The following is a 22,561-nucleotide window of genomic DNA, read 5'->3' as shown; positions in this document are numbered from 1 at the left end:
TCCAACAGTAAATCTACAAGAGCAATGAAATGTGCCTCAGTTATTAGCTTGCCCAATCACAAAATAATTTCTCTCTGCAGATTGAAGATTTTATATCCATAGTTTCTGAATCAAAACTGTAGGACTTTCTTAGTGCTAGCAGGTTCAAGACGTCTGACTGGAGAATTACAAAAAATAATGAACACTCGAGCTTCAGTTAACCATTAAAAACCATTACTGTTTTTCAATACAATGCATTCAATGCACTGTTGGTCAAATAATGGAATGCGCACCAATATGATGTTACAAGGAGCTTATATCTACAGCTAATCCACAAATGGGCAGTTCCGCACTGATTGTAGACTTCACTGATTGACCGTCTCCATTGTTTGCAGTATTGAAATTGTAAGGCTGCTGTCTTTAGTTCCATCAGCATGTCTCTGTTGGGGATGGGTCCTTACCACCTGATGTTCTTTGGCTGAACTAAGTTGGCAGCTTTCCAAATTTGAAGCCTGAGTGTGTTTTTGTTGGCAAGTAATTAGTTGCTTCTATCAGTTTCTCTGGATACTGACTGACACAGATCTGGTATTCTGAACCTTCAAGTTCTGCCCTTTTTAAATAAGTTTGACCTCTCCTGATAAAAGTGACTCCCATGTAAGCAAATTGCATCCCACAGTCCAACAAACCTGAGCAAATGTTTACCACAATCTTACTCCCAATGCCTTAAAGCATGTTAGCTGACAGTGGTGCTAAACTACTTTGGTAGTGCTTTTTTTTCCACTTGCAAAATTTCACTCTGTATCGTGGTTTCAGATTAAAGTGAAGAAATTCATGTAGTTTTAACATGCCCATAAAAACATTTATTCTTAATTATTACATTTATTTATTTTGAAGGCCAGCTGGTTAACTGGCAAATTTCATTTCCTGCAGTGGGAAAGCGAGAGAGTTGTCCCTCTGTGGGCAGTGCTTGAGGTCATGTCTTTGAGTGCAAATTTGGGATAAATTGTGGACTTTACAGTTGCATGGCGGTAGAATATCATTCATGGTTTCGCCTTGGACCTTTCATAACTGTGAATTCATGTCTCTGAATTATGTAGGTCAGATCTTGATGAAATACATTTTGAAACCGCTGGTTGTTGATCCTTCCCTTGACATTGAGACTGAACTTCAGACGCAAGATGCAGTATTACGATTCAGTGCAACTGAAAAGCAATCTGATCGTGCCTCGCCAGCAGAGGTTTACAGGAAGGTGATCACTGTGTTGGAGTTCCTCCACCAACATCTTCTTTGTACGTATACATTCTTTACTTTGTCCCCTCTGCAATGGGAATTTTGTTTACATGAGGAATTTTGTTTGTTGTCTTATTGAGATCACAGAATTGTTACAGTGCAGAAGGAAGCAATTTGGCCCATCATATCTGCACTGGCTCTCCAAATAAGCGTTAAAACTTAGTTCATTCTCCTGCCTTTTCCCTGTATCCTGCACAAATAATCATCTAATTTTGTCTTGAATGCTTCATTGGCATCTGTCGCTACCGAATTTCCAGGCCATGCGTTCCACATCCAAGCCACTCGCTGTGTTAAAACGTTTCGTTCTCTCATTGTATTTGTTTCTTTTGCCAACCGCTTTAAATTTGCGCCCTCTTATCTTGGGTGACTGCCCAAAAGTGTGCAGCTTAGGTGAATTGGCCATGGCAAGTTGCCCTTGATGGCCAAAGTTGTGAGGGTTCAGGGATTAGCCATGGTAAATGTGTGGGTCACGGAGATAGAACAAAGAACACACTGGCTGCAGGAGCCAAAACTTTTGCGCAGAATCCAGTTGAAATTTTGTGCGAGTCTAAATGAGCTTAAAAGTCTTGATAATTGCAGACTCAGCTGCTCGTGAGTTGAAGTTCTGAGATGGCCAAGTTGAGAAGAGAAGGAGAGAGAGAGAGTTCTTAGATGTAAGCCTCCACAGTTGAAGGACGTTAGAACCAGGAGCGTTCCGGCCAGAGGTGGCTATGCTTAAGATACTAGCAAGACCTGTGCTGAACTGTAAATTTATAACTACGGAACATCAGATGGAAATTTAAAGGGGCACCTTTCTAGGAGTAAGCAGAACATGCCGTAAATCTCGGCCCTCATGAAAATCTTCAAAACAATACCAAGACCAAGTGGTTAACCTTCCAAGTTCTGATAATTATTTAACTTAAGTTTTTGGGGGGAGGTCAAGTGGGTGTAGAAGGAAAGTTATTAATGAGTTTGGTTTGGAGTATAAATAACCATGTTCATTGAACTTCAGATATCTTTAATGGAAATGTCTATTTTAGAGGGAGGTTATTATTATTCATGTTCTTTGAGCTTCCTTCATTTTTTTAGTAAAAACTTGTGTTATCCAATTTCCAAAATAAACACCACTGCCGGTCTCCACCAATATCATAGCAGTGGGATGTATTGAGGCTGTGAAAAGTGCTGCACAAACACAAGCCTTTCTTCCTTTGCAACATGTCTGCCTGGAGTGTTTGGTGAGGCAGGGTAAATGAAGCTTTATTCTGAATCTAATAAAAGGAAAATACCGCAGATACTGAAGTCTGAAACAAAAGAGAAAATGCTGGAAAATTTCAGCAGGTCCGACATCATCTGTGGGGAGAGAAATAAGGCTAATGCCTGGAGTCCGTATGACTCTTCCTCGGAACTAAAGAGGGATGGAAATTACTCCCTTTTTTTGTTTTTCAGTTTCCTTAGTTTGCCCCAATACAGTCCCATCCTGTCCCTCACAGGGCCAGCTATCACCTGTTCCTCAGTTTTGCTTTCACTGAGCTTTGTTATTTTATTAACACATTCTGCTATCTGACCTTTGTCACTATTAACACTTCAGTCCTTAATGTGACCATAAACAGCCAATTTGTCATATATATCTATAACATCTTTGTGGACCTCTCCTTAGCTCTGCCCCACACTTTCAGGACCACTTCCTCCACCTCCTCTCCGACAATATAATTGATCAAATTTCTACCCTTCAGTTCTGTGGAAGAGTTGATAGGATGGGGGTGTGGGTCTAGGTAGAGTGCTTTTTCAGAGGGTTGGTGCAAACTCGATAGGCCAAGTGGCCTCCTTCTGCCCTGCAGGGATACTATGGATTTGTTTCTCTCCATTCTTCTCTAGTTGGTGAGCAATGTAATTGCTCCTCTTTTGTCCCATAGCTTTAAATCAAATAGATTCTGTCCTTGGACTCTCTGGGGCATCCTCTTTCTCCAGCACTGCAATGCAGAAGCTGTCTTTCTGTGAAATTAGTCCAATAGCATCATTTCAAATATAACACTTACAATTGGATGTGTAAAATATTGACTGTGTGTTTCCTTCCATATTTATGTTAGACGTGTCTCAATGGGATTCCGAGATTTGTAATGTGAAGCAGGATTTAATCTTAGCGGAGATGGTGGGAGATATGATCTGGGAGGATTTATCAGAAATTATCATCAAGGACTGTTTAGTATATTCTATACCTGCAAACAGCAGCCAGTTGGATCAGTACGAAGAGGTAAGCAAAACCCAAAGCGAACTTTACCAATGGCTGGGGAGAAACTGACCAGCAGCCACCTTCGGTCCTGCTTTGTGGAACTTGTTGCTTAACTATTTTTCAGCCCTCGTATTATAAGAATTTCTGGTTTATAATATGTTGATGGATTTTGGGTGAGCTAATGTGTCCTTTGAAGAAAATACAGTTTTGTGTGTGTATTATCTATAGTGTTTCATAAGATGTTCACTTAAGGGTGGCACAGTGGTCAGCACTGCTGCCTCCCAGCACCAGGGTTCTGGGTTCGATTCCCAGCTTGTATCACTGTCTGTGTAGAGCTTGCACATTCTCCCCGTATTTGCGTGGGTTTCCTCCAGGTGCTCCGGCTTCCTCCCACAGTCCAAAGATGTGCAGGTTAGGTTTTTGTTCATGTTAAATTCTCCCTCTGCTTACCCGAACAGGTGCTGGAGCGTGGCGACTAGGGGATTTTCACAGTAACTTCATTACAGTGTGAATGTAAGCCTACTTGTGACTAATAAATAAACTTTAACTTTTTTTCCTATTCGTAAGCCTTGCTTCCCGTTGTCTCGAGGTTTGGCCCCACTGCTCAGCTATTATTGAAAATTGTTGACACAAGAATTTCCAATCGATTTTGCTTTGTTAATCTCACACTGTAATTGCAGACTCTGGTCCCTAAGTGAGTTACTAGAGCAAACACCTGTGTCTTCCTTGCCATCATCATGTATACTTGGAAGAAAGTTTGCTTAAAGGCTGTCCATGGGTTATTTACTAAGATATGTGCTCGTGGATTGAGTTGCTGACTATAAAAATCATTAAAAGTGGAAATGATCAATCCAGCGCATACCAATGCTCCGAGCCAATGCCAAACATGCAAATGCTTCTTACAATTCACAGTGTAGCAAGAGACAATTTGACAACCACTCCTTGACATTCAATGGCATTCTACCACTGAATCTCCCCACTCTCAACATCTTTACCATTGACCAGAAACTCAACTGGACTCGCTACAGCAACACAAGAGCAGGTCAGAGGTGAGGAATACTGAGGCGAGTAACTCACCTCCTGACTCCCCAAAGCCTCTCTACCATCTGCAAGGCACAAGTCAAGGGTGTGTTGGAATACTCACCGCCTGGATGGTGCAGCTCCAACTACACTCAAGAAGCTTGACACCATCCTGCACAAAACAGCCCGCTTGAATGGCATCATATCCACAAAAATCCACTCTCTCTACCACTGACGCTCAGTAGCAGCAGTGTGTACTATCGACAAGATGCATTAAACCCACAACCATTTCCATCTAGAAGGACAATTTACAAGAGGCACCACAGCAATTCATCAAAGGTCCTTAGACAGAACCTTCCAAACCCACAACCACTTCCACTTAGAAGGACAAGGGCAGCAGATACATAAGAACATCGCCACCTGCAAGTTCCCCTCCAAGTCAGTTACCATCCTAACTTGGAAATATATCACCATCCCTTCGCAGTCGCTGCGTCAAAATCCTGGAACTCCCTCCCTAACAGCATTGTGAGTCAACCCTCAGAACATGGACTGCAGCAATTCAAGAAGGCAGCTCACCACCACCTTCTCAAGGGCAACTAGGAATGGGCAATAAATGCTGGCCTAGTCAGTGGCGCCCATGTCCCACGAATGAATTTTTAAACATCATCAGATCAAAGTGAATTATTGATAAAGGTGCTTCTCTGTGTCTCTGGATGGAATCGATACGTCTCTTCCAACGTTGCAGATAAAAGATTTGGCAGAAAAATGGGCATGGTGGTCTTATATCCCCCCTCTTTCCCCACAGGAGAGGACTTCCACCTGTGCCGTGTACTGTTGAGTAGTCTCACAACACCGGGTTAAAGTCCAACAGGTTTATTTGATAGCACGAGCTTTCGGAGAACTGCTCCTTCATCAGATGAGTGCACTCACCTGATGTCGGAGCAGTGCTCCAAAATCTCGTGCGACCCAAAAACTTGTTGGACTTTAACCTGGGGTTGTGAGATTACTTATTGTGCTTACCCCAATCCAACCCTGGCAACTCCACATCCTGTACTGTTGAACACGCTGATCCTTTGTCAAATGAATCGAGTTGATTTTACAATGAGCAGGAGTCCCCCTGTTCCTGTGACTGCGTAATGCAACTAGAGAGAGCTAAGATGTGCTTTGGGGAGAAGCCAAATCTCATGTTTTCATTTCCAGACCTAACTGTGGAACCAGCCGGGCTGATGCTTGGTGGATTAGTTTGTACAAACATCTGACCCTACGGGCTTTGCTGTACATCGTTTTCTTTGTTTTTGTTGTATAAACATCTTGCAGCTTCACTAGTTGTAGATACCCGAGAGGACTCTGTAATTGAGTTTTGAGGGACATAAATGAGAGCAGAATATTGTTACTGAGTTTACACATCGTGGTTTATTGCTTTTTCTGGCATTGATTTGTATGTGTGTGTTTTTTGCACCCTTTTCCCTTCCAGGTGATAAAAGAAACCGACAAGTTTGAGAAGAAGCTTAAAGAGATGCAATTTTTGCGGGACCAATCCACAGACTTGTTGAAGTATGCGAGGAATGTAAATGTTCACTTTGCCAGTAAGAAGTGTCAAGATGTGATAGTCACTGCCAGAAACCTGATGACATCTGAGATCCACAATACTGTGAAGGTGAATTAAGTCCTAAGTGGCCATACTGATTCAGAAGGGAGGTTAATTGGCAGCAGGGCTGACCATATCTTGAGTCCTCTGCAATTTTGTTTTTAATATAATGATAATAGTAGAGTGTTGGAATATTGTCAATGGGATGCAGCTAATATCTTGATCGCAAGAAATACTGGCCTATGACTTATAACATTCCTTAGATCTCTTAAGCAAGCAACATGTTTTCTTCTATATGATCACTAAATTTATTTAATTTTGATAACAAAATTGCCATTGGAGAGAAAACCCCATTACTTGTCAAACTTGTTTAACACTCTCAGTACATTTCATTCTTTCCACAACTGTACTCTGCCTGATGTCTCAAATTCAAAGTACTTTTCTCCACAGCCTAAGAATGAATAATACATGGGGTGGCATGGTGACACTGGTTAGCGCTGCTGCCTCACAGCGCCAGGGACCCGGGTGCGGTTCCGGCTTCGTGTCACTGTCTCTGTGGAGTTTGCACACCCTCCTTCTGCCTGCGTGGGTTTCGCCCGGGTGCTCTGGTTTCCTCCCACAGTCCAAAGATGTGCATGGTGTGTTGATTGGCCATGCTGAGTTGACCCAAGTGTGAGGGGGATTAGCAGGGTAAATATGTCAGGTTATGGGAATGAGGCCTGGGTGGGATTGTGATCAGTGTAGGCTCGATGGGCTGAATGGCCTCCTTGTGCATTGTAGGGCTTCTACAATTTGGGCATGTTGCAGATCTTGAAAGCTAAACATTGAGCTGGGAAACTTTAGATTGTGACCTTCTCTGAATTAAATCCCTACATCCTATATATGTATATCCGTCAGTGCAACCCCCGTTTCTCCCCCCGCCTCCCACCTCACACCAGATCTTCTGCCTTTTGTTCTTCGTTGAGATATCTTCAGCTACACTTCAGTATTTAGCCCTGTCTCCAATTCTGATGAAGAGCCAAAAGGACTTGAAATGTTAACTCTGCTTTCTCTCCTTATGGATGCTGCCAGACGTGCTGAATTTTTCTGGCATCCTTTGTTCTTGTTTCAGATTCCAGCATCCGCAGTATTTCGCATACACTTTTTTGCATATTTTATATTGGTACCGTTTGCTGTTTTTGGACAATTCGAGTGAACATTGTGGAACATTTCACAGGCCTTCCCACCTTTAACGCTTCACTGAAATATCAATTATTTAAAATATAATAAAATATTATTTTAAATGGCCAGTGTTAAATGTCAGCACTGAATTTAGCATGCCAACCTTGGTAGCACTGCTGTGTCTGGAAGATTTGCTATGCAGTCTCTGATTTTTGGATTTTCACTTGTGCAGAGAGCTACTTGGTACACTCTAGAGGGTGCTCTAACCTAACATTTGAAACTTTCCCTGAAGAAAATAGCAGAGGTGCATTGAAATGGAGGCATGGAATAAAGGAATATGCTGTTTAAAAATCTCATTTTTGATTGCTAGCATTTTAATTTTATTGTAAGCATTCGTTTAAATTCAGTGCAAAAGGCTTGAGCATGAGTTGTGAGCGCCAGTTCAAAAGTCTATTTGCTTTTTTTTTATACCTTAAGATTACACCTGACTCGAAGGTCAGCGTACCAAAGCTACATAGTGTGGGGTTGGTCAGCAGAGCAAAAACACCAATAACATCCACCGTTGCTGTGAGCGACATGGTAAACCTGGGGAATGGGAAGCAGCTCAGCCATCGGACTCTCTGTGTACCCACCTGCCGTATCAGCGAATCCGTCCAGAAACTGGTGGAACTAGCCTACCAGACGCTGTCCGAGGCCACGAGTGCCACCCCCGAATGGCAAGTAATTCTGTGCATTCAGATACTTATGGTAAGAGGTGTTAGATCTTTGGGATGAATAGAGTTCTCAGCTTCCCATACTTTGTGGCTGTATTGTGCTTACCCTGGACCAGTGTGGATAAAAATGTAAGTTCTGTAAATCCAAAATAAAACAGAAAATGCAGGAACTGCTGAACTGGCTCATCAGCATCTGGAATATTAGACTAGCTCTTTGTTTGCGCAGCCTTGGATCTTTATCTTGAGCAGTGTTTTAATGTAGAATATAATTGATTTTCTCCATCCTAATATTGAGCTTTAACCTTAATCTGAAAGCTGTTTTACAGCTGATTGCTCCAAATGGAACATTAGACATGAACAATGTTAAAAAGCTGCCTTTAAGTTGTTAGCGAATATTAACCGCGGGGTACAAAATTGTCAGTGGAACTCTCTTCACGTCCCATTTATAGAAATTGTTAAATAATTCAAGGACTCGTACAATATTGAAGGATGCCAGTTGGCCCGTTGTACCTGTGCTTGGCCTTTGAAAGAGCTGTCTATTTGGCCCTCCGTTTCTGATCTATGCTCAGCCCAGTATAGGATGGCATGCTTCCATCTCAATTGTAATGTCCCATTATGAGTCAGCTGAATGGTAGATGCGTGTCTGAGAATGATGACTGGAAGTGGGTATCTGCTTGCTTCCGTGCAAAAAAACTGTTTTGTTCTTAAGAAAGTAAAATCTACAATCCAAAAAAAAACTGTGTCTCTGTCTCTGTCTGGGCGGCACGTTGGCACAGTGGTTAGCACTGCTGCCTCACGGCGCTAGGGACCCAAGTTCGATTCCTGGCTTGGGGTCACTGTTTGTGTGGAGTTTGCGAGTTCTCCCCGTGTCTGCGTGGGTTTTCTCCCACAGTCCAAAGATGTGCAGGTTGGGTAGATTAGCCATGCTAAAAGGTCCCTTAGTGTCAGGGAGACTAGCTAGGATAAATGCATGAGGTTATGGGGATAGAGTCTGGGTGGAATCATGGTCGATGCAGACTCGATGGGCTGAATGGCCTCCTGCACTGTCGGATTCTATGATTCTACATGATAAACACTAGGCATGGGATTTTTGTTTTCAAATTCTGTTACCTTCATTTTATAGCTACCTGCTTGACTATTTCCTTCAGGGTAAGGGTGGGGGGGGCAACAGTAATTGTGTAAACATGAGTTTGCATGCTGTAAAAGACTAGAAATCATTCATCTCTTTGACAGTGAATTCATGGCATAAGAAATGTAACAGTGCATGTGACTGGATCTTAGCTGTGTTCATGTTCGGTGTGTTGGAAGTGGCAGTGTTTTTTTTTAAATGAGATTTGAGGTGGAAACAGTTTCTACCTAATTTTTGTGTGGTTTAATAGAAAGAAGTAATTTGCATTTTATAAAACCTTTTCTGAACCCCAGCTGTCCTAAAGCACATTACAGCCAATGGAGTACTTTCTAAGTATAGTCACTGTTGTAAGGTCAGAAACATGGCAGCCAGCATTGCCAGTTTTGCAACCCAGCACCCAATGACTTGTGGCCAGTAGAAGAATATTACACTGGTGATTTACGTGGTTTTAGGACGGTGCATTGTTGGGGCATAGCGGAAGGAGATTCACTGTGCATCTCGCTGCTAAATTTGACTTGGTAATACTGGATGCCTCATATGACAAGAGTGCTTGTAGCAAGGACGTGGAGAAACAATATAAAACAAAGTGTACAACCTGAAAGGGGGTTCAGGACATGATGTGTGTATATGCACGAGTCATTGAAGGTGGCATAACAGTTTGAGACCATGGTTAATGAAACACAGTATCTTTGGTTTTATTAGTAGGAGCGTAGAGAATAAGAACAAGGAGATTATGTTGAACTTGTGTAAGACATTAGTTTGATCTCAGCTGGAGTGTTGCATCCAGTGGTGGGCGTCTGCACTTGCGGATTGATGCGAAGGCATCGGTGAGAGTGCAGAAAAGATTCACAAGAATGGTGCTGAGGATTAGGAATTTCAATTACAAGATACATCAGAGAAACTAAGACTGTTTTCCATGGGAGGGAAAACAGACAGAGATTTGATAGTGATCGTCATAATGTGTCTGGACAAATTAGATAGGGAGAAACTGTTCTCACCTGTGCCAGGATTGAGAGGGAGCAGATATAAGTCATGAGGCAGAAGTGTTATGAGGGGGAAAAAAAATTTTCATGCAGCAAGCAGTCTGCTTCTGAGCAGTATTTAATAAAAAGGGGCTGTTAGAAATCATGTAAATACACAATAATCTTGCTTTGTAATGAGGATCTGTGCGCTTGGGTCACGAGTGACCTTTACATTCTAGAATGTAATCAGACTTTAATATAAGAATGGCACCGCTGAAAAATGTGAAGAAGTCTGTAAATATTTATACATCATAAATGAAATTAAATTTGTTTATTGAGGGGTTTTCCCTGGAGGTTTCTGTTGGTGACTGTTTGCTTGTGCCTGAATATTGAATTATTTTTGTCTTAGTGGTGACAGTATGATTTTGTTTAATGCCAGTTTCAAATCATAAACAGATCCTGCTGTATGGAATACGTTAAGTGATCACAAACAAAGATATTGTTGACGACATCTTTTGTTTCCAAAGGAGGAACGTTTTTAGAATTTTGAGTCATAGATTAAGAGAAATTTGAGGGGATTTGAGAGCTGATGCCTTGGTGCAGAATATTCTGGCCATGAGGTGGGGCTAAGCTTCAGTTCTTTTGGTACAGCTTTTTTTTTGCAGTGAAAAAGTTGTATATTTCTCCAAAAGGGAACTGTTTTGTGTTGATTTACATTCAGCAGCTTTACTATTAAAGCTGACCTGTTCATTGAACAACTTTCCACATATCCACCATGTCCCATGTTATGTTACCACTGAACATATCTTCCCTCATCCCCATCCAGCATTCCAAATGGACTGTTCCTTCTGCAACACCCAATTCACCCCTTGGTCATCCCCAATACCCATGGCACCTTTCCATGCAAGTACTGGCGATGCAACACCTGTCCTTTTTAACTCTTTCATTCTCAACTCAAAGCTCCAAACACTCCTGTCAGGTGAAATAGAAAGTGTGCATTCTTTCAATTTAGTATGCTGTTCATGATGCCACCTCTTCTATGTGGCGGAGATGGATTCAGATGAGGTAACCACTGTGAACAAACACCTCTATTCAATCTGCAAGTGTGACCCCAGTCATGTCATTTTAATTCTTCACCTTGTTCTCACTGTCTGAACTTAATGATCTGCTGTGTTCCAGTGAAGCTCATGCAAGCTTGAAACCTCATCTTTTGACTGGGCACTTGACATCTTTCTCAACTGAACACCGAGTTCAGCAATTTTAGATTGTAACCTCTACCCCATTTTATTCGTTTTGTTTCTCTTGGCCTAGGTTTTTCTCTCTTTCCCTTCTCTTTCTTGCTCCAGGTGCATGATTCCGCCAGTTCTGTTTCTTTACTTGTCCCAATTACAGCTGCCTTTGGTCTTGTACTGTGGTTGCTTTTGTCATGTAATCTCTCCTTCTTGGATTTCTTGTTGTCCCACCCTGTACTCTTCTTGCCCGTCCTTCATTTCATCTCTAATTTTTCCCAGTTCAATCCCATGGAAGGGCATGAATGTTGAGTCAGTGGTTGACTCTGTTTCTCTCTCCACAATCTCTGGTTTGTACTTAATGGTGATTATTTTATTTTTCAGCGCTATTCAGCTTTTCTACACAGTTAGAAACATGTTCCACTTGTTCTATGATGTGGTACCCACTTATCACCGGTAAGTATTATAGTTTTTTTTCTAAAGTTAGTTTTTAAATACCTTTGCAACATTGAGTTTATAGCCAAATTACTATATTTGCCGGTACAGTAACACCTTGACCACATTTTTGATTAACGGTGCATTCAACCTATTGCGGAAAGTGAGCTGCACAGTTCCTAATACAGGCATATATTGACATGTGCTTAAATGAGAATTCTCTGTTCCGCACTATTACATTTTAACAGCCCAATTATGTGTTTGCAAATTCATTTCTCGCCATGTACACCTTTGTACTTGATGTGTATGTAACTATAAATTAATAGGAAAGCTTTGTGAAGAAATATGTTTGTTGACTTTACAGAATAGTATAATTTGAAGGGACTTAGATTTAACTTTTAACCTGAGGGGAATTAAAAGTCTGGCACAGTGATAGAATATGCAACTCTGTGTCTGATATTTGAAAGCTTACTGCATTTATATGAATGACTTTGTCCATTTTTATAGATGAAGCTTTGAACAATTTTACTTTAAATGGCCTGTTGGCTTTTTTTGAACTGCACAGTAATTTCACACAAACTTAAATGTTCGCATTTATTATATCAAACAAAGTACTTTCTGAATTGAAAGATTAGCCGGAGATTTTCCCAAGTGTCTCTCCCCAAGCGAGTTAACTACTTGATTTGGTTGTGCGGGACTAGTTGTTTTGCCTCACAGTTCTCAGTGCACTGCAGATTGGGTTTTGTATTCCATCACACATGCTGCATGAATAAAATGTTACAGTTCAACTTTTGTAGTTTAGATTTTCAGTTGTGGGATTCAGATCAAAGCATGTTAGAAATTCTGGCTATGAGTTGGACTCAAGGTATAGCTGAGATCATCTTGTGATTTTTCAGTCTGTAGATAGAAGGATGAGCAGCCCGTTCTGTTGCGATGGAAGTGATTGTGACTCAGTTGGTTCCCAGTCAAGCAACGTCTTGAGTTTATAATTCTCCCCCTTGTTTTCAAATCCCTCCATGTCCATGCCCCCCACTAATTTTGAAATCTCCTCCAACCTCACAACCCACTGCAATATCTGACCTCCACCAATTCTGATCTGTTGCGCATTCCCAATTATGATGTGGAGATGCCTGCATTGGAATGGGGTGGGCACAGTAAGAAGTCTAACAATACCCCAGGTTAAAGTCCAACAGGTTTATTTGGAATCACAAGCTTTCTAGGCAGGTGAGGGACTTGCCTGATGAAGGAGCAGTGCTCCGAAAGCTCGTGATGCCAGATAAACCTGTTGAACTTCAACCTGGTGTTATGAGACTTCTTACTATTTCCAATTATAATTGCTCCATTTTGGAGTTATGCCTTCAGTTTTCTAGGACCCAGGATCTGGAATTCCCTCTCTACATCTCACTACCTCACTTCCATCCTTAAAGACATCTCTTAAAACTTACCTTTCTTTTCCACCAAGCTTTTGGTCATCTGACCTAATATTCCTTATGGGATTCGGCGTCATAGTTTATTTTACAATGCAAATGCGAAACACCTTAGGACTGTGCATTGCTAAAGATACTGTATAAATAGAAATAGCTATTGTTAGATATTGTGAAGCATTTGCAGCACAGAGGCAATGCATTTAGCCCAACAGGTCCGTGCTGGTGTTATGCTTCACATGAGAATCCTCTCGATCCATATCCAATTAATTTATCAGCATATTTTTCTATTCCTTTGTCCCTAGATGTAGATCTGTGCTCAAAATGAGAAATGTTAAGTCCAAGAGGAAGTGGGAAAGTGGTCCTTGCAAATTTGCTTCATCACTACTTTCACAGGGGCAGTTAAGGATTATGGGTGGCACGGTGGCACAGTGGGTAGCACTGTTGTCTCAAGCACCAGGGACTCGGGTTCGATTCCAGCCTCGGGTCACTGTGTGGAGTTTGCACATTCTACCCATGTTTGCGTAGGTATCCTCCGGGTGCTCCAGTTTGCTGTCACTGTACAAAGATGTGTGGGTTCGGTTGATTGGCCATGATAAATTGACCCTACTGTCGGAGACTAACAGGGTAAATGCGTGGGTTACAGGAATAGGGTGGGATTGTGGTTAGTGCAGAATCGATGGGCTGAATGGCCTCCTCCTGCCCTGTAGGGATTCTATGAAAGATGGGCAATGTAACTGCTGGCCTGGCCAAAAATGTTCATGTTCCATGAAAGAGTAAAGAAATGGTCAGACCAGATTTGAGTACTGTAGTAGTAAAAATCCTTTCCCAGGACAATTATCCATTTTCTAAGTTATTGTCCTCCAGAAATTCTGTTTAATTTCTGCATTGCTTAATGTTATGGAAAGATTCAGATTCTGCTTATTGAACAGTTGGAAGTGTCAGTACAAACACTAACAGAACACAAGCTGCTTTTACCCATCGGGCTGTTTCTTCATGAATTTGGCTTTATGGTCACTTTGGCTTTCATATGTGAAGACTGTTCCGGTTGCCATTTAGTTATTTGTGGTAGATGTGTTGATATGGTCATTCTAAATCTGTTCTCTTTTCCTCATCCAGAGATACCCTCCAGAAGTTCCCTCAGCTGGCTGCCATTCACCACAACAATTGCATGTTCATTGCCCACCATCTGATCACACTGGGGCACCAGTTCCAATGTAGTCTCCCAAGTCCTTTGTGTAATGGAGCTGCCACCTTTGTGGACTTTGTGCCAAGTTTTAGACGTTTAGGTGTGTAAATGAATTTTACTTCACCAATTATTGAGCCCCCGGAATGGTCTGTGATTTCCGAAGTATCTTCTAACACAATAGTTATGATCCATTATTCTCTGCGTCAGATGTGGAGTTGGAGGTGATGGCAGACATCTAGTCTTCATTTGCAACACTGGTGAATCAGATTTGTTGCTGTGATATGTTTTGATTAAATTAGATGGAGCTGTCTTGTTCCTCTAAAGAATAGGAACTTTACTAAACTTAATATTGTGGGCTGTTTTTGTGACATTTATGGTGAAATTTCTTGCTTTGCCTCTGGGAATATTCCAAATTGAAAACTGACACCAATTCTTAAAAAAGTGTCTTAGTGGCTCCGAACATACAATCCCTAAAATGCAGCAGGAGGCCATTTGGCACATCGAGTCAGGCCAGTTCTCTGGAAAAAAAACCCACGTTTTCCAGGCACACCCCCCACCAACCCCATAATCCTGATCGTTTACCAATCCACCTACCCTACACACCTTTGGACTGTGGAAGGAAACTGCAGAACCTGGAGGAAACCCACGCCAACACGGAGAATGTGCAAACACCATGCAGTCACCCAAGGATGGAATCAAACGCTGGTCCCTGTGAGGTAGCAGTGCTAACCCCACTGTGCATTCCGCCACTCTGTGGCAAGTTTTCTTAAAAAAAAAATTTGCTCCATTCTTAAAGTTACAAAGCCAATGCCCAGAGTGGACAGGGTAGATCTGAATCCATTCCTTGCTTGCTCCAAAAACCAAATTCAATTGAATCCAATTCATTGTCCCCACAAGAGAGACAAACAAATCCTAAGCTGACTAGATGAGGCATCCTATTGGGCATTGCACCCTATCTTGGGCTTGATCTGATGTATGATCTTAACTAAGCTGTTTTGAAACATTGGTAAGAATTTCAAACCTAAGAAGCCTGAGAGTTGACTGGATGTTAGCAGTGGGTGACTGTGGCGCCAATCTAACCTTTCTAATCTGCTTAATTACTGTGATCACGGGATGTTGCTAAATCTGTTGAGCTATGAATGGAAAATTGTTGGCAGTCTTGTAAGTATGTCAGTAAACACGAGGTGAAGGCCTTTTCAGCAACATTTTGACAGTTTCCTAGTCGTATATGTCTTTTGCGATCTTGTGAAACCATTTAATTGACTGTTGTACAAATTTGCAAGGTTAAATGTGACTTGAATCATCAACACCTTATGATGTTGAAGTTCAGACATTGCTGATTTAAGTTGTGGATGATCTGTTGCTCTTCCTTTATTCACCCCTTCCCCTTCTACTCACCATCTGAAACTGCAAAGTTCCACATCAGCATTTGACAGTCAGCTTGACCTAGTAGTAGTGTTAGGAGTAGGAATTCGCAGTATTCTTACTGTTTGAGTTCCGGCCAACATTTCTACCTTTAAACTACCAAACCAAATGAATTGATTATTTTAGCATGTGGGATCCTGAATGGTGGCCTCTTGCACTGTAAGGTTTCTATATTCACAGCCACTAAGGAACTTTCAATGGCTGAGTATGTCAAAAGTGATATAAAAGTGCAAGTTCTTCATCAGAACTTGTAATAAGCTCGCAGGAAGCATGCCAAAGACTGACAAGTAATCCAGTGAGCCTGGGTAATACACTGGGGACCTGGGTTTGAATCCCACCACAGCAGATGGGTAAATTTGAAGTCCATAAAAAAAATCTGGAATTAAAAAATCTAATGATGACCATGAAGCCATTGCCAGTTGTTGTTAAAAACCTACCTGGTTCATTGCACAGTGGCACAGTTGTTAGCATTTCTGCCTCATGGTGCCAGGGACCTGGGTTTGATTCCCGCCTTGGGTCACTGTCTGTGTGGAGTCTGCACATCCTCCCTGTGTCTGTATGCATTTCCTCCCATAGTCTGAAAGACATGCTGGTTAGGTGCATTGGCTATGCTAAATTCTCCCTCAGTGTACCCGAACAGGCACCGGAGTGTGGCAACTAAGGGATTTTTACAGCAACTTCATTGCGGTGTTAATGTAAGCCTACTTGTAACATTAATAAATAAACTTTAAACTAATGTCTTTTAGGGAAGGAATTGTGTTGTCCTCTCCTGGTCTGGCCTCCATGTGATTCCAGACCCACAGCAATGTGGATCACTCCAAATGCCCTCTGAAATGGCCGAGCAAGCCATTCAGTTGAAGGGCAATTATAACGGGCAATAAATGATGGCCTGGCCAGTGATGCCCACATCCCATGAATGAAGTAAAAAAAAAACAGGTGGATTAAAGCAGCTGTTGTTGTTGAACATTTGAATCTGTCTCTGGAAAGTGTTCTTACATTGACGTGGGGAAGATAATGGCACAGTGGTAGTGTCATTGGGCTGGAAGCCTGAGGCCCAGGTTAATGCTCTGGGACGTCGGTTCAAATCACACTAACACAGCTGGTGGAAATTACATTCAATTGATAAATATTCCTTCTGTGCTGTAGGGATTTCCTTCTGTGCTGTGGGGATTCAGTGATTCTATTCAATTAACATCAAGATATTCTTCATATAGAGAATGAGCTGGTTGCATTAAGAGGGCTTGCAGTCTCTTGAGTGTAGGAAATTGAGGTGTGGCATGTTTTAAAAAACGGGTGGCATGTTGGCACAGTGATTAGCGCTGCTGCCTCACAATGCCAGGGACCCAGGTTCAATTCCTGCCTCGGGTCAGTGTCCAAGTGGAGTTTGCACATTCTCCCTGTGTCTGTGTGGATTTCCTCTGGGTGCTCCCATTTCCTCCCACAGTCCAAAGGTATGCGGGTCAGGTTGATTGGCCATTCTAAATTAAACCCAGTGTCAGGTGGATTAGTAGGGTAAATATGAGTGGTTGTGGGAATAGGGCCTGGGTGGGATTGTGATTGGTGTAGACTCGATGTGCTGCATGGCCTCCTTCTGCACTATAGGGATTCTATGATTCTATTTAATTGACCTGTGCTGCAGGTAGGAATTTGGTACATCAGCCAACAGGTGCATTGAGCCCAGAAATCAGGATAAGTTTCATTTGCCACTGAAGGCTTTGAACAAGTTAGTCATTCTGTGTATGTTACAGTGGAACGAAAGCCTGAGGAAAGGAGAGAGAAATCAATAGCGAAAGAATATTGTCCTTTTAAATGATTGTATTTTAAATACTATTTCATGTAGGTCACTGTATTTCATCACTTCTGATGTGTATTGTACTTTCATTATTCTTGTCTAAGGATCCTTGCTTTTTAAAAATTGCAAAACAAATTGTGTACTGGATGAATAGATTTTAATTTACTCTTTCTTTAAAAGTGAGTGTTACCTTAAATAGTAAATTTAGCGGTTGAAGTCAAATCAATTTGTTGGTGGGGAAGAGGTTGATGGATTGGATGTCTTAGTGTTTGAAATCATTTATTGCAACAAATTGCCTTTTCAACAGAAGAGTGGCATTTCTTTTTACAGAAACCTGTTTTTAAATGGCATTACATTTCTCATTGCCAGGGACTGAGTGTTTCCTGGCACAGTTGCGTACCCAAAGGGATGAGTTGCTGGAAAGATTGTCGACTGCAAGAAATCTTTCAAGCCTGGATGATGTGGATAATTACTCGGCTGCAAGCAAAGCTGTCCGGCAGGTTGGTGTAATTAGACATTCTTTCAAATTTATGCAGGCATTGGGAGAATTTATTAAGGTGAGTGCCTAAGATCTGAAATAAAAATGAAATATTTTGCCCAGTAGCATGCATAGTTCTGATCCCCAGAATACAATAAGGATGTACTTTGAATGTATAAATAAAGATTTACAGGAGAGCAGCATGGCCCTCTTATAAACAGCACCGGGAACCCAGGTTTGTTTCTGGCCTTGGGTCACTGTCTGTGTGGAGTTTGCATGTTCTCCCTGTGTCAGCATGGTTTTCCCCTGGGTGCTCTGGTTTCCTCCCACAGTCCAAAGATGTGCCAGCTAGGTTGATTGGCTATGTTAAATTGCTCCTTGGTGACCAAAGAAGTGTAGATTAGGGGGATTAGCGAGATAATGTGTGGGGATACAGGAATAGGACAGGAGGTGGGCCTGGATAAGATGCGGTGTCAGAGTTGGTACAGACTCGATGGGCTGAATGGCCTCTTGCATTTTCAGGATTCTATGATATCAGAGTTGAGAGGTTAATGACAATCAGAAGCGGCTGGACAGGATTAACTTTTTCTTTTTAGCAGAGAGAATGTTGTGAGTTGACAAAACTAGACAACATAAATATGATCGTCACAATAAAGCCAATAGGGAATTCAGGAAAAACTTATTTATAAAAAGTATTCAGTAAGGAACTCAGTACTACAAGAGGTAGTTGATGTGAATGCATTTCAGGAGAATTATTATGAGCATGCACTAATCGGGTTTGATGAAGAATGGATGGGAGGTGACAGAATGAAGCATGAGTAATAGTTTGGGCCCTGCTGGACAGCCTGTTTGTGTACTATAATTGCTACCTATACGTGCTGGAGATCTGCCAGTGTCTGAAAGAAAAGACAAGCTAGCTGTTTTCAAACTTAAAGTTTAAAGATTATTTGCGTCACAAATAAGCTTACATTAGTGCTGCAGTGAAGTTACTGTGAAAATCCTTGAGTCACCACATCCCAGCGCTTGTTTGGGTACACTGAGGAAGAATTTAGCTCAACCAATGCATCTAACCAGCATGCCTTTCGGACTATGGGAGGAAACCGGAGCACCCAGAAGAAAGCCATGCAGACATGGGGAGAACATCAGACTCTACATAGACAATGACTCAAGACAGGGATCGAACCCAGATCCCTGGCACTGTGAGGCAGTAGTGCTAACCACTGTGCCATCATGCGTTTTAGAGCATTGACCTGCACATATAATAGATGATCTACCATTAGTTGTATCTCATTTTTTTTTGAGGATTTGATTAAATTGCACTATTGACCAGACTAGACTGTCTGACAGCCTGTAGCCATTCTCAAGAGTTCGGGAAAGTAATGCTGAAATGCTAGAAACGTGGCAGATTAAACAGAATCTAAATAAAAAGTTAAACTGAATTTGAAAACAAGGCCTGCCTTTTCAAACTGAAATGTGTGGTTTCAGCTTTTCTCGTTTGTATTGTTAATTGCTCTTAATTGAGGGAACGAGTTGTGGAATTCAAGTGCCCAGTTTCCTCATTGTTTTCCACTCTTGGTTCTTTACTCTTTCATGCAAGTTTCATGGATGACCCTGGTGCAGCATTGCGCAGATTGTTCCCAGTGTTGGAGGGAGTCTAGAACTAGGAGAGTTTAGAACTGAGATGAGGTGAAATTTCTTCACCCAGACGGTGGTGAATGTGCGGAATTCACTACCACAGAAACTGGTTGAGGCCAAAATGTTGTCTGATTTCAAGAAAATAGATATAGTTCTTGGGGCTAAATGGATCATGGGATATGGGGGGAATGTGGGATCATGGTATTGAATTTGATGATCAGCCATGATCAAAGTGAATGGTGGAGCAGGCTTGTTGGGCCGAATGGCCTACTCCTGCTTCTATTTTCTATGTTGCTGTGATGTAACCCAGTGACGTATTAACATTGTCATCCTATTGTCCCACTGCGGTAACACAGTGGTTAGCACTGCTGCCTCACAGCGCCAGGGACCCAGGTTAGTTCTTGGCTTGGGTCACTGTGTGAAGTTTGTACATTTTCCCCATGTCTGCGTGGGTTTCCTCCGGGTGCTCCTGTTTCTTCCCACAGTCCAAAGATGTGCAGGTTAGACAAATTGGCCATGCTAAATTCTCCCTCTGTACTCGAGCAGGTGCTGGAGTGTGGCGACCAGGGGAATTTCACAGTAACTTCACTGCAGTGTGAATGTAGGCCTACTTGTGACTGATAAATAAACATGTTTCCAGCCATCAACAGTGTTATCTAAAAGGTTCCTTTATTTCTATTTTCTCTTTTTTCAGGTGATTCATCAGTTAAAGAGGCTGGGCAAAGTTTGGCAAGACGTGCTTCCAGTTCATATATATTGCAAAGCCATGGGTACCTTGCTTAACACTGCAATCACAGAGATTGTGAACAAAATCACAGTGCTAGAGGTAATTTGGAACAGAATGGAGTAAAACTTTAACAAAGGCTATTACATTCCTCCAAGTGGAGTTCTGTTGCTTCATCACAGGACAATGAAAGGTTTTTGTTCAGATCAGTTGTATTTGAATCTCTGTACATGAAGATGCTGGAGGTGGGGATAGAAATTATTTTTCAAATTTTCATTATGGTTATCTTCAGTTAAGTTTTGTATTACAGACCAAGTATGCTTTATACAGAGGGTACCAAATGCGGAAATTAAATGTCCTTTCAGTGAGTAGTGTGGCCTTTCTGGAGTTACGAATTGGACATCAAAAGAAGTATTTAGTTTTATTTTACCGGTGCAGAAATTTTTTAAATGAGACTTGTGTACACCACCCTGATTTTGCTTAGTGTGACACCTGCATTTGTCACTTTATTTTCATTAGCTGATATCCTGTATTTATTTCTTATTTCCTCCTGTATTGAAATTAAGATCCTTGCTCTGCTACCATTTTTAACTTGTGCATGTGACATGAGAGTTGGAAGATTATGCGTTGTTCTGGTCTCAAGTTGCTGCTGCTCTGGAAAAGGTGCAAAAAAAAATTGACAAATGTGATACCAGCATAGAGCTTCTAACTATTGAGATATGCTGCTGCAAAGGCAGTTTAATGCTTTAAGTTTCATTTGTGCTTCATTTTTGTTTTGGTTGGTCCCTCTTTAAGGAGCTGCCCTTCTTGCTTTGTCCCTCAGTTTGTTTAATACATAATTTCTTTTGCCAGAAGGAATGCCAGGGACTAATGCGTGTACACCACAGCAGTGGTTTTACTTTGCATTCTGTCATGAACTATGCTCCTTTCCTGTTGAGCTTCCTGAGCCATTGCAAGTGTGATCGTGTAGAGAAGCTGAACAAAATTCTGCTTGCAAGGTCCAGAATTGGGTGAAGTTAATTGGTTAATAAATACCAGAAAGAATTCAAGAGAAACTTCTTTACCCAAGAAGTGGTTCGTATGTGAAATTTGATACCATGTGGAATAGTTGAGACAGAGTGTTACTGCATTGAAGGAAAAGCTAGATAATTGAGGTGAAGTGTGGGAGAGGGCTGGCATTGACCAGTTAAACCAAACTCCCTGTTTCTATGCTGTTAATTCTCTGTAGATTTTAAATGTTAGTACTGATTTGAAAGTTGGCCAGGGCATCTTCCTGTTTGATTTCAAATAGTACAGTGGAATCTTCCGCAATAAGCAGCGCAAGAGTTTTAGCTAGAAGCTTGGTAAACTCTTGTACTGAGATGTCATCGTATGTGCCCAAGCGCTGGAGTGGAACCACAATTCACAAACTTCCAATCAAATTACTCTCTGCACTGGAGCATACGAAAAATAAGCTTTAATGAAGCATGGTGTGCACCTATGATATAAACTCCTCCAATCGTTGTATATAGAAATATAAATAGAGTGCAGAAGGAGGCCTTTCGGCCAGTAGGGTCTGCACAGATTCTCCGACAGAGTATCCCTTTAACCCCTCTTATTTACCCAGCTAATCCCCCTGATTACACACTTTTGGACATTAAGAAGCAATTTAGCAAGGCCAATCCACATCACCTGCACATCTTTGGGAGGAAAGAGGAGCACCCAGAGGAAACCCACGCAGACATGGAGAGAACGTGCAGACTCCACACAGTCACCCAAGGCTATATTCAGTAGTTTAGAGTTTATTTTATTAGTGTCACAAGTACTCTTACAGTAAGACTGCAGTGAAGTTATTGTGAAAATCCCCACTTTGGTGCCTGTTCGGGTACACTGAGGGAGAATTAAGCATGATCAATGCACCTAACCCGCATGACATTCGGATTGTGGGGGGAAATCCACACAGACACGGGAAGAACTGTGCAGAGTCTGCACGACAGTGACCCAAGCCAGGAATCGAACCTGAATCCCTGGTGCAGTGGGGCAGTAGTGCTAACCACTGTGCTGTCCAGGGTCTAGGAAGGGGGAGCGTCAGATGAATAATTGTGACTTATTACAGTTTTGTTCACTGCAGACTTGAGCCCAGTGATTCCCTTTGTTCTATGCTAGTAAGACTATGAAGCAACCTGCACAGTAGAGTGGT

At 41.8% G+C, this 22,561-nt stretch overlaps 1 protein-coding gene across 1 annotated transcript in view; it reads left to right on the top strand.

The window, feature by feature from the left end:
• The window catches only part of zw10 (zw10 kinetochore protein), a 40,825-nt gene that overhangs the window by 15,390 nt on the left and 2,874 nt on the right, over nucleotides 1-22,561 (top strand). Inside the window, exons 7-14 of the mRNA XM_080214635.1 lie at nucleotides 1,077-1,268; nucleotides 3,336-3,499; nucleotides 5,973-6,155; nucleotides 7,725-7,963; nucleotides 11,665-11,736; nucleotides 14,259-14,428; nucleotides 17,915-18,045; nucleotides 20,353-20,484. Coding sequence (XP_080070761.1) covers nucleotides 1,077-1,268; nucleotides 3,336-3,499; nucleotides 5,973-6,155; nucleotides 7,725-7,963; nucleotides 11,665-11,736; nucleotides 14,259-14,428; nucleotides 17,915-18,045; nucleotides 20,353-20,484 — 1,283 coding nt within the window. The remainder of the gene's footprint in view (nucleotides 1-1,076; nucleotides 1,269-3,335; nucleotides 3,500-5,972; nucleotides 6,156-7,724; nucleotides 7,964-11,664; nucleotides 11,737-14,258; nucleotides 14,429-17,914; nucleotides 18,046-20,352; nucleotides 20,485-22,561) is intronic.

Source organism: Carcharhinus amblyrhynchos, chromosome 29, assembly GCF_965287045.1.
Source record: "Carcharhinus amblyrhynchos chromosome 29, sCarAmb.v2.hapA, whole genome shotgun sequence".
Classification (NCBI taxonomy): domain Eukaryota; kingdom Metazoa; phylum Chordata; class Chondrichthyes; order Carcharhiniformes; family Carcharhinidae; genus Carcharhinus; species Carcharhinus amblyrhynchos.
Note: the sequence above shows the minus strand (reverse complement) of the source record. Positions and strands in the feature narration are given on the sequence as shown.